This window comes from Xyrauchen texanus, chromosome 30, assembly GCF_025860055.1.
Source record: "Xyrauchen texanus isolate HMW12.3.18 chromosome 30, RBS_HiC_50CHRs, whole genome shotgun sequence".
Taxonomy (NCBI): Eukaryota; Metazoa; Chordata; class Actinopteri; order Cypriniformes; family Catostomidae; genus Xyrauchen; species Xyrauchen texanus.
This window is the reverse complement of record NC_068305.1, coordinates 38,335,505-38,348,523: the sequence shown is the minus strand read 5'-3', so window position 1 is coordinate 38,348,523 and position 13,019 is coordinate 38,335,505. Positions and strand designations below refer to the sequence as shown.

The following is a 13,019-nucleotide window of genomic DNA, read 5'->3' as shown; positions in this document are numbered from 1 at the left end:
TAGCATAGCGAAGTCCTTTATTTTGACTGGGAAACGTCCCAGATTACATTTCAGTAAACTGCATAGGCTGATTGACAAATATGGGCTAGGCCTACTTAAGATTTTGTTTTATTATTATCCGTTCAGTCTTAGACATTTGTCTCATTGGTCACTTCCATCTGAGAGAGCCCTCCCTGATTTTGTATTGAACAGGAATTTCTTGCCTCTATTTCACCATTGCAAAGCCTTTCTATAAAAAATATTCTGAGAAGTTAAGTTTACACCCTGTTATCTTGCATTTGCACTCGGTATGGACAAAAGTGTCCAGAGTGTTTAATTCAGACATTTATTTAAATGTTGCCTCAAGCATATGGATGAACCCAAAATTATGTATTAATAAATCACCTTTCTGTTGGTCAGAGTGGATTGTGAAGGGGGTCACTATACTCGGTGACCTATATGAGAGTGGAGTGTTGAGATCCTTTGAAAACTATTTTGACACCTACTATTTTTGGGAGTAGCATACACCCCCCTAAAGCGGCAGATACTCTGGGAGTGGTGATTACTGCTTTTGGAAAAGGTTATGAGGCATCAGTGAATTGTTCTCTGCTAATTCAAAGTCTGGGGGCGGAGCTTTAACCTCTCTCATGAGATTATGGGAGAAAAATTTAAACGTGGTATCGGAGGAGGGAGAGTGGGCTAGGATTCTAAAAATATCAAGTCTGCAGAGATGCAAGGGTGCGCCTCATGCAATTCAGTATTTTACATAGATTTTATTGGACCCCCTCTAAATTGTATAGGCTTGGTCTTAAAGACACACCCACCTGCTGACGATGCCAATCAGAGGATGGAGACATGACCCATGTCTTTTGGGGGTGTGTTAAAATCCAGAAGTTTTGGTTGAAAGTTTAGAGCCTTGTATGTGATGTATTGGGCACTCTGCTTTCATTTTGCCCCAGACTCAGTATTTTGGGCGATGGGGCGGTCATCGACATTGAGAATATGCACATAAAGAGTTGGGTCCTAACTAGCTTCATGATTGCTAGACAGGTTCTTTTAAAGGGTTGGAGGTCAGCTGCAGCGCCCTCATTTCATGAGTGGTGCTCAGAGATGGGGAAGGTGGAAGAAGTTGAAGAAGGGTCATATAGAAGGCTAGGAACATTTTATTTGTTTATAGAATTGGGGCAGATACCTGACATTAGTAGATGTGTAAATATAATTATTATATTTTTTTCCTTTTATATTTATATGTTTGTCTATAATCACATGTATATACTTTTAGGTGACCACAAGGATGTATATATGTTTTATGGAATCAATAAAAATTGTTAATTACAAATATAAAAACTAGCAATACTCAAATGAGTGCTCTGATACATCTTACGTATGGTTGATACTCAGATGTCAGACCATAGATGGCATCATTGACCAGTTAGAATCAAGTATTCCAGATTGCTGAGTAATAAACAGACATAAAATAGGCTAAACCCAATCATAACATGCCTGTTACCCATTTTTGGGTCATGACCAACCAGTTGAGAACCACTGATTTAAAAAATGTGTTCTTCAGATTGGAGGGGACGGAGGATAAATTCCGGAACAGAGAGAGCAGACCTGAAGATCTGCAGACAATAGCCGAACTGAAGGACATGGTGGCCGAGAGAGAAGCTCTGGTCAAGAAGCTGGTGGTAAGAGATTTATCTCAGGCTTATTGTTCAATTTTCCAGCTGTGAATCTTGTTACACAAGACTAGGTATCCCACAGGTGCTCAGTTCTGCTGTATCTGCTGAGTTAAGCAGAGTTTAAAGTCTCGCAGGACTGGAGGGATGGTTCTATTTCAGGACAGACAATTAACCTGCTGCACTGAAATTCGAACCGCAATATAAACTCAGTCATGCACACAGATTAATACAAATGAAGCTGTTCCAGTTTAGCTGTACAGAAACAAAACTTAAATCAAATTACATCAATATTCCTTGCAGAAAAGGCCAGCATTGCTGGTCACCAATATGACGGATGTTGTGTTTTGTTGCTGGTAAGAGCTGACTCTACCAGGCTTCTTAGCTATAGAATAGATTATCCTGGTTGACCAGCATTTTTGCTGCTGATCCATTAACCTAACTAGCATAAACCATCCTGGACCAGCATGGAAAACTGCACTGGTCTTTGCAGAAGGGTAATTCGATATCGAAGAACTCAATCCCATCAGTAATGTAACAACTAATATTAGTGACATTAAATAGGTATCTACTTTTCCTTACAGGATGACAAAAAGTTCTACCAGCTTGAGCTTGTAAACAGAGAGACCAACTTTAACAAAATATTCAACACAAATCCCAATGTTGGTGTCATTAACCCTCTTGTCAAGGTAAGATTTCTTCCTTCACACCTTTGTGTCTTCGGAGTATGTTGTTGGTTAATTTCAGTATGACATACAGTAGTAATGAATGAATGTTACATATATATAGTGCTTTTCTGACATTACAATCAAAGCGCATTACACAGTGAACACGGGACTATCCTCAACAACCGCCAGTGTGCAGCATCCACCTGGATGATGCGATGGCAGCCATGGTGTGCTGTACACTTACCCCACACCAGCTATTGGTGGAGAGGAGAGAGTGAAGTGGTACAGCCAATTCATAGATGAGGACTGTTCCAAAACCTAGTGATCTTTCAACCTAGACAGCATTTTAAGGCATCATGTTCCAAATGCAAAGGCTGTTTCAAAAGGTACTGTAGGTAGCATATTTATGCCTTAAAGATGACTTGTTTTGCCCAAAATCTAAGGCAGGATCATATGTATCCTCACAGAGAAGGCAATCCAAATTTATTGAGAAGAGCTCATTGAAAAAAATTATCCAAAATGCTGAACAAGTCAAGAATAATGGTGATTACAAATGCCTTCATTTAAAACAGAAAAGTGCTGATAAACAAAAGTTTAGTCTAATTTTAAAAATGACTATTTTTCCCAGTAGTTGTGTGTGCTATCATGGTTTTTTATGCATATTAGAGTATTGTTTAGTTAGCTTAGCAACAAGCTAACTTAAAACTATTGGTATCAATCTTTAGCTGAACATGTCGAGAGAAATTGTGATTATGAATTTGTTTCATTTAGTACAGAACAGTATTGATAAAATTATTTTAAAAATCTATTTTAACCAATATTTGTGTGCTATTATGTATTTTTATGCATATTAGAGTATTGTTTGTTAGCTTATCAGCATGCTAATCATTCTAATCATTGGAATCATTCAATCAAGGTCCCATTTCAGTTAGGTTGGTGCCTTAGGGGGCTTTCACACAGGACGTGTTCTTGTGTTCCACTGCGATATTGTCTTATTGTTCGTCTATGTAAACACCCTAAATTGAATTTTTTGACCAAGTTCAAAGCACCGTTGTGTAAGTGGCCCCACTGAAGGCAGCTGCCTATGTAGACGGTAGTCAACAAGGCAGCTCATTAGGTTTTGGAACAGAACTATTATATGTTCATGTCCTGGAAATGAAAGCAGTGTCATACAGTAGGACCAAAGTCTGCCATCCTGGATGGGTCCTAACAGTTCATGTTGAATGTTTTGATGCTACCATTTGTTAGACCACGTCCTAACCAGCTATGTCACTAAAAAGCAACAAGCTCTAAATCAGTGTTTTGGTCCCTATCAGTCACAACAACAACAGTATGTTGTTATGTCAATTGTTTTCAGTTTCACGTGGAGTAGCTTCACCATAGAGAAATCTTATTGGTTCAAAACCTCGCTCTATATTGCCGTATATTAAACATCAATTCCATTGGAAACGTTTAGCATCAAAGCACACCGTTTACTGTGAGCATGCTGGACTCCTGTCTAATTGACACACACACATACACACACACACACTGATATAATTAACTGCCTGTGTTTTACAGAGCTTAAAGTTATAGTTTAAGATATTTCAGATTTAAAATTTAAATTGTGTAATTATTTATTCACCCTCATGTCATTCTAAACCTGTTTGCTTTTATTTATCAGTGGATCACAAAAAGAGATCTTGTCCATATTATGAAAGTGAATGGGGACTGGGTCTGTCAAGCTGCAAAATGACAAAAAGCACCATAAAACTATCATAAAAATTGTCCATACAAGTGCTGTATTCCAAGTCTCCTGAAGCCATACAAAGCGGTTATGTGAGGAACAGACAAACATTTATGTCATTAATCACTGAAAATCTCAACATTCGCACAAGCTCTCCTTGATGTATTAAAGAGAGATCATAAGAGAAGTAACATTGTCTGATTTGTGAAATCAATTCACAGAACAGGTCTGAGTGATTCAAATGACTTACATTTCTGCATTTTAAAAATTTGTATAAGATATATGGACTTGTTTTTTTTGTTGTTATTTGGAACTTGATATCTCCCATTCACTTCTGTTATATGAAAAAGAGCAGTGTGGACATTTTGCATAACATCTTTAGCGTTCCAAGGATGAAAGTCAAGTTTGGAATGACATAAGGCTGAGTAAATGATATCAAAATTTTCCTTTTTGGGTGAAATATCCCTTCATTGGGGAGATGATGTTTGATTTATATGTCACACCAACAGTTCCTAATGCCATTGTGTTTGACCAGATGTGTCACTGTTGCCTTCATCTGTGCTCTATAACTTCCAAGTGTCAGTGATTACATGTGCATATACAGTATGTGTGTGTGTTCTTGTGTGAGTGTCAGTGTGTTTACTGTCTCTTGTTTGCGCTTTTTCTCCCTGTTTAAACACCCAGTTCTTCTTTGCTTTCCAAGCCATTCTTTTTTCAATTGAAAGTTTCAACAGCCTCTTCTTCTGATACATCTCTTTTTCGACTCATCTTGATTTGATTGGCTGAGAGCGACTGTTGCTTCCTCTGCTGAGTGCTGCAAGCTTGAATTTCAGGGGCCGTTTGTTAGGAAGCAAGTATTAGCAGGGCTCAACAATAATAGTTACTAATAGTTTTTCTGCAGTAAGTCACATTTGTACTTGCTCTGCCAATATATTCACAGGCCCCTCCTCAAATGTGTTTTACATGTGTCAATAAGTGTTGTTTTCTTCACATAAAATACAATAAATAAATAAAAAATGTACAACAAAAAATGGTAAGACTTTACTATTAGATTCTATTTGTTAACATTACTTAATTATAACCTTATTAATCATAACCTAACAATGAACAATATTTTTTGCAGCATTTAAATTGGTTAATATATATTATATAAAATTGATCATGTTAGTTCATAATGCATTAACTAATGTTAACATAAAGACTCAACACATTATTTTAAGATTTATGCATTTCAATTTCAGAGTAATCTTCAACAAAATAAAATTAAAAATATATACATTTTAAGTTAATAAATGTAATATTGTTAAAATTGGAATTTTGTTATGAAATGTAAATGTGTAAATCTTAAAAATAGGCTAAATACATTGAGTGATATTTTCAAGTTTTATAAATATGGAAATGTACCATTTACAAGCATATACAAATGTATATGATGAAATTACATCAACCAAAATTAATAAGTGCTGTAAATGTAATGTTCACTGTAACTTAATGTAGTTAACTAATGTTAACAAAAACAACCTTTATTGTAAAGTGTGTTACCCAAAAATTGTATTTATTTTATTTGCAATAATAGCTCCAAATCATACAGCAAAAAATGTACTTCATGACTGCAATAAATGCATCATTTTCAACCCATTTTAACTGATGCTTCCAAGACTTCACAAATAATTCTCACAATTTCAACAAAAGCTAATCTACGTTAACCATTTAGATAATGTTACCTTGGTGAGAAATTAAAATCAGCACAATTTGCAAGGCATAAAATCACATATAAGATCAACAAACATATGCCATTGCCACAACGCAACCCTGACCTGATATATCAAGTGACTGTTACGTCAACTGGCCCCAAACTCTCTCACGCTGACCCCAGGCCATCTGGCCATCCTTATTGTTGAGCCCTGATAAGGAAATCGATTGAAAGTCTTTAAAATGGTATCTGAGAGCATCAAGATACTCTATACTGGAGCTGCTCTCCCAACCTTTTTTTGTTTGCTTTTCTTGTCCTATGTAGCAAAAGCGAAAGAATGACAAATCAGCCAACCGATTCAGCAGCTCGCCCAATCTTAGAGCCAATGTGGAGGCATCAGGGACAGGGAGCGGGCAGCCCCAGCCCACCCACCTCGAACCCATCCCCAACTCCCCCATTCACCAGCTGGAGACTAACATGAGCAAACCCCTGCCCCCACCAGCCCCTCTCACCGAACCCAAGAAACTGACGAGGTGAGGCGCACCTCCTCACGCCGGACGCCTCACTCTCTGCACCACAGACCAATGGAAAAACACATCAGCACACTGAAATATCATCGCCCTATCCTGACTCTTTTATTCAGCTTATCTAGAGGCTGCTGTGTTATCCCTTTAATGTGCCAAGCACCATTGCAAAAGTGGAAGGAAACTTGCCAAAGTCACTAACAAAAATGTGATGGTTTGCTTTGTGTTTTCAGGCTCCTCTCTGCTTAACAGAGAGCATGAATTCTGGAAAAATGGCTCAGATCTACTTTGAAATAATTTACTAGAAGTATTAACTAGAATAATGAGTATGTTGGCCCCCTCTTAGACTAGGTTCATGTTAGAATTCCCATTTGGATTGCTATTACTTGAAGAATGGGCAGTGGGAACTTTTGTGGGCAATATACTAAGGAGAATTTAAAAGTGTCAACCATAAAAAAAAGTCTCTCTCTCTCTCTCTGGCTGTCGATTTCAATTTTGTTCAGAATGGTATACTACCATAACATTCAGACTATACTATGCAGTATGCATACTCATCTCAGTATACAAATTGTATGTATGCATGGAATACCCAGATGCAACAAAATTTGCAACATACAAAAGAGAACTATACATCAGGTACTGTATGCAGTGCAATCTACTTGACCTTCCATTTCCAGTGTTCACAATGAACTGGAAGGAACATCAAATGCATTTTTAACATCTCTCTTGAACCATTATTGGTTAGACTTCCAAAAGCTGACATTTTTACATAAAATTGGATTAAAGGGATAGTTTACCCAAAATGTTTTATTCTCTCGTCATTTACTCGCCATCATGCCATCCTAGATGTGTTTGACTTTCTTTCTTCAGTAGAACACAAACAAATATTTTTAGAAGAATATCTCAGCTCTGTAGGTCCATACACTGCAAGTGAATTGTTATCAGACCTTTGTAGCACCAAAACTAACATAAAGCAAACATAAAAGTAATCCATATGACAATATTTATAAAAAGTAATTTTTACTATAAATCTCCACTTTAACTTTCACTCTCAGATGTGAAAGTGAAACTAAAGTGGCACCACATGTGACTTTCAGATGTAAAAGTGAAAGTGGAGATTTAGAGTAAAAATAAAAGACCTACTATATCACTTCTGAAGATATGGATTTAACCACTGGCATGGTATGGATTACTTTTATGTGTCCTTTATGAGATTTTTGGAGCTACAAATTCTGACCACCATTCACTTGCACTGTATGGACCTACACAGCTGAGATATTCTTCTTAAAATCTTTGTGTTTGTGTTCAGTAGAAGAAAGAACATACACATCTGGAATGACATGAGGGTGAGTAAATGATGGGAGAATTTTTAATTTGGATGAACTATCCCTTTAAAAGTGGTCAAAATCATACCACAGATTGAAACAGTTGTATCCACAAATGTTTTTCAAAGCGAAATGCTTTGAAACATTTTACTTTGCATATTGCATCCTGCATACTGTTCCATATAGTACTTTTCCACTGTGTACGGACTACAGTAGTAGTCCGTACACAGTGTATACTGCAGAGTATGGAGGGACCTTTTATTCCATTGTAAACATAGCCAATGGCTGCACATGTTTTGGAAACATCTCTCATTACATACTGCATACTGATTCCCCTATTGCTTTTAAAACAATAATAGGATGTATGCAGTGCATACTGCACATTTTGTTTCATACTGCAGCTTGCATACTTTTCAAATACTACTTTAAAACAATAGTAGGTAGTATACAGTGTATACTGTGCTGTATAGGCCTTATTCACATTAGCGCCATCTTTGATTTTTAACGAGAATTACATCGAGGCTGTGAGGGATAAACTTACAATTTCTTCAATGGGCTGTACTGCAGTATGAGTGTTTTTGTATTGTTACACTGACAGATAATTGATAAAATATCTGTCCGAGAACATTATTTATACAAAGAACTCCAGATAACTTGAGTTGTGGAAAATCCGATTTAATCTAAGATCTTAATACAGCTTTATACCATTCGTGCCATTGAAGAGACTGTAAGTCTATCCCTCACAGCCTCATTGACATTCCCGTTAAAAATCAAAGATGGCACGAGCGTGAATAAGGTCTATGGAGGAAGTTACAGTAGCATGCCATTCCGAACATAGCCTGTGAAACCCTGTTTGTGATACATTTCTTTTTGAGTACGGTATTGTATTTTACAGACTACTTTTTAAACAATAGTAAGCAGTATACTGTGTACACTGTACAGTATGCAGGAAGCTAGTATTCCATTCCGAAAATAGCCAAAATGTGTTTTTTTTACACATTTCTTGCACATACTGCATACTATAGCACATAATACATTTTAACAATAGTTGGCAGTATACAGTTTATACTGTACAGAACTGTATGCAGTAGCATTTTAAAACATTTCTCTTTACATACTGCATACTGTTTCACATATTATTTAAAAAAATAAAAAATAGTAGGCAGTATATAGTATATACTGTGCAGCAAACAAGATGCTAGAATTCCATTTCAAACATAGCAAGTGAAGCAATGTTTTAGAAGCATTTGTCGTTGCATACTGCTTCACATACTACTTTTTAAAGATGTTTCTTTCCACATTAGGCAATAAAAGGGATACATCAGCTTTTGTACATGTGTGCATTCGGTTACTTTTAAGTCTTGTATATGAACTTTAGAAATGGCATTGGAATGCAAATGGGAGCATGTGTCCCCGCTGTCACAGTGCACGCTGGGATTGGTGTCTCTGTGTTGTGCTTTGTGTTTTCTGTTTGTGATGGAAGTTGTATGACTCAACTGTTATGTTTGTATTGTCTTTGAAAGGCCCACATTACTATTAAACTACACTGTACTTGTTTTGTTTTTTTTTTGGTAATTTGCGCCATCTGAAAGAATTGAAATTATTATTAAAATGGGATATTCTCCACCATGTACTGTCTTGCATTGTGAACGTTTAAATTACACTGTTTTATGAAAAGACTTTACATATATAACCTTTATATATAACATTCCTTCGCTTTTTCTAAAATCAATTTTTGCCTTTGGCTCTGCTTTTAACTGGCATGTTGTGAGCTTTGGTTGTGTTGTGCATGTATTGCCGTGTTCATCTAATGCTCACTTTTACGGCTGTTCTTGACCCTGGAAGTATTATTTCATCGAAAGCACAATTGTGCGGTCTTGATTGCATGCTGCTCTGAATGTAAATGAGTTGCGGATGATGCAGCAAAGTGGACTTGTGCGGGGCTGCCCTCATTTGTCATGAGACACTTGTGGTGCTATCACGGACACACATCTATGCGGTTCATTTCATGTCACTGTGATTTCCGGTCAACTTAGCAACAGACCCACAACCACTTTTTAATTTTCAAGCTGGGTTCCCTCTCATTTTCACAACAATTAAAGCTGTGGGCATTTTGATAGAAAATGTTCAAAAGCAGGTAGACACAGTGGATGGGAATAGAAAGCAGGAATCTTGAGACAGGTTTTTTATTATTGTGACCTATTTGTATTCTCCAAACTATTTTAAGAGGAGTCTAATGACCTGCTTTCATCTTTTTTTTTCACATGCGCTGTTATAAATGAGTTAAATTTTAATCATCCTTTGTCTCTATGCAGGTAGAAGTTGCATTAGTTCTGAACAGGCTGATATACATGCTCGATTAAGCATTACATTTAGTTTGCTGCAGCTCAGACATCGCGCATTAAGGGCATTGATTGCATAGGAGATATAAGAGAATAAAGATGAGGCTTCAAGTACACCAGTAGTTTCAAAGGTTCAACTACACTGGAAGTTCAAGGGCTTGTTTACTGGAGACATGAGCACTGATCCAAACACTAGCTTTATGTGTATGAAAATTAAGCGATTTCTTGATGTCTAATAGTTGGCTTAACTTTCCGAACTATTTTCAGATACATTTACATTTACATTTACATTTATGCATTTGGCAGACGCTTTTATCCAAAGCGACTTACAGAGCCCTTATTACAGGGACAATCCCCCCGGAGCAACCTGGAGTTAAGTGCCTTGCTCAAGGACACAATGGTGGTGGCTGTGGGGCTCGAACCAGCGACCTTCTGATTATCAGATTACCAGTTATGGTGCTTAGACCACTACACCACCACCACTCCAGATAAGCATAGAGTGATTGATGCCATATTTATCCATCCATAGTTTTAGCATCAGATGGCACACTCACAAACTATCAGATACATATTGTTGGCCAGGAGCTTCACATGGAGGCCAAACAACGTCTATGAAGGTCAACCACCACAGCTGTGCTGGTCCACCAGCTAGACCAGCACCACACCAGCACTCACCAGTTTGAACCAGAATAGAAATGAATGCTGGTACAAGCTGGTCTTTTCAGTAGGAATATAAAGCATTATATGTGATTGCCTATCCCAACAAAGTGTGCTCAAGGTGTTCTCTCTCGTTTTTTTTATCCCACGCACCCATTACCTGCTTCTGACATGTCTTATCAGTTCCGTTTGAAGAGCTCATCCACCCTACTTACCACCTTCTCTCTGATTCTCCAGATTTCCACAAGTGAAGCAGCTGTTAGAAAGGAGGCATCACAGTGCCATCAGTATTTTAGGACTGAGTCAGTGGTTAGAAGCCCAGACACCAATCAGTCAGTCAGCATCTTCACCAGAAAGCCCGGCTACCTGAGAAAGCTTGCAGCTTAGACAAACTCTTGTTTTCACACTCAATTCAAACGAAATGTTCAGCAGTAGCGCAGGTGTGTTTTTCCGTGATTCTACTGAGGAGTAGAGATGTGAGAGAGAAATAAAAATGTTTTTATAAACGTTGACCTGAGGGCTAAATTAATCATGATTGAAAGCGTGTTCGGGTAGACAGAAGACCTTGGAAAGCGCCTGAGGTTTTGCTACATTGCAGACAGACACACAGCGAGCTCATACTTCACCTTGAGAGAAATTGAATTCTCTTTTATGAGCTTCATGTGAAGTTTATGTGAAAGAAACTCAAATAGCATCAACACACTTTAGGTCTCAAACGGATGAAGACATATGATGTCCAACTATGGAGAATGTTTGCTAAAATCTAATCGATACGAAGCACTAAAAAGGTTTTACATTTTAAGCCGAGCAATTTTTGAAGGAACATAAGTTTAACTCACTGACATGATTTTCAGGTTTTGACCAAACTAAATTCAAACCTTTTTAGAAGGCATATGGGTATGTTTATTATAACTACAAACAAGTAAAGCATGTCATACTATGTTTATATTTTGTTTTGTATTTTATTAATTTTACTATTGTTTTACAGTAAATATCCTTAAAATGAGATCAGTTTACTTTAGAATAAAAAATAAAAATAAACAAAAAATGTTAAGACTGAAAATGAGTCTTAACATCTTACACAATTTATCTTCTCAAATCATTTTCTCTTGATTTAAAGGAAAAGTTTACCTAAAAAGGACAATTCTCTTTTTATTTACTCACCCTCCTTCATCCCATATGTGTATGACTTTTTTCTGCAGAACACGAAGAAAGATTTTTAGAAGATATCTCAGCTTTGTTGAGATTATTCAAGTCAAGTAAATGGTGGCCAGAACTTTGAAGCTCTAGAAGCACTTAAAAACAGCATAAAAGTAATCCATACAACTCAAGTGGTTAAATCCATATCTTCAAAAGTGATATGATATGTGTGGGTGAGAAACGGATCAATATTTACACTTTCACTTCCACATTCGTCTTCTTTTGTTTTTGGGTGATTTGCATTCTTCATGCATATCAACATCTACTGGCAGGGAGGAGAATTTATATTAAAAAAAGTACTTCAATATTGATTTGTTTCTCACCCACAACCATCATATCGCTTAGGACATTTTGATATGTTTTACTGGAAAACAATGGTGGTCAAGCAGAAATAATTTAATAATAATAATTCAATAACTGTTTCTTTTTCTTTCTTTTTTAAGAAGCATTGTAGTTCAGCTTAGATTACTGTACAGTTTACATTTTTGTATATTTCTCCCAGTCTCATACAATCTTTCCCTGTGTTTTTTTTCTTTTTTTCTCCATGTGTTTTTCTTTCCTTCATAGCCCTCCTGAAGGAGAAGAATCACCGGTCACCTCTCCAGATCCCCAGAGACAAGAGTGGTTCGCCCAGTACTTCTCCTTCTGACTTTTGAAATTCAAGAGCATGTCGACCAAACCAACCAACCAAACAAACAAACAAAAAGATAAAAAGGAATATATTATTTAACAACACATCTTTTCATTTATTTATTTTTTCCACTGTGAATGGGGTTTCTTGTTTTTAAAGTGATGATAGGTATGTTTGACATTTAATTTACCGCAGTTTCTATAGAGTGTTGCATATGCTGCTATTTAATATTTGTTAAAAAAAAAAAAAACAGTATCGTCTCCTCTATATCTAATTTTAGAATGCCACTGTAATGACTTTGGTACAGCTGCATAATCAATTTTGGTAGGATTAAACTGTTTGTATGGATGTCTCAACACAGATGTAATGATGTCTCACTAATTTTAAAATAAATACATATTTTATATTTATATTACTGGTGTATGCGTAAGAATAAATAATTATTGTGATATTTAATGGAGCGTGTCTGTTATGTGAGTGAACTTTTACCATTCAAGGAGCTGAAAACAAAGAACATATGATTTAAAAATGCCTGTATTTTCATAAACATCAACACACATTGCCACGAAAGAAGAAAAAATAAACTCTTTTATGG

The 13,019-nt window shown here is 36.6% G+C and overlaps 1 protein-coding gene across 3 annotated transcripts in view; it reads left to right on the top strand.

The window, feature by feature from the left end:
- The window catches only part of LOC127623685 (protein FAM184A-like), a 160,035-nt gene extending 147,069 nt beyond the window's left edge, over positions 1-12,966 (top strand). For 2 of the 3 annotated variants that reach the window (XM_052098133.1, XM_052098131.1), the window contains exons 16-19: positions 1,550-1,667; positions 2,243-2,347; positions 6,070-6,278; positions 12,361-12,966. In XM_052098133.1, the coding sequence (XP_051954093.1) occupies positions 1,550-1,667; positions 2,243-2,347; positions 6,070-6,278; positions 12,361-12,442 (514 nt within the window). In that variant the 3' untranslated portion in view covers positions 12,443-12,966. The remainder of the gene's footprint in view (positions 1-1,549; positions 1,668-2,242; positions 2,348-6,069; positions 6,279-12,360) is intronic. The other variant, XM_052098132.1, reaches the window with a different exon arrangement.
- The last annotated feature ends 53 nt before the right edge of the window (positions 12,967-13,019 follow it).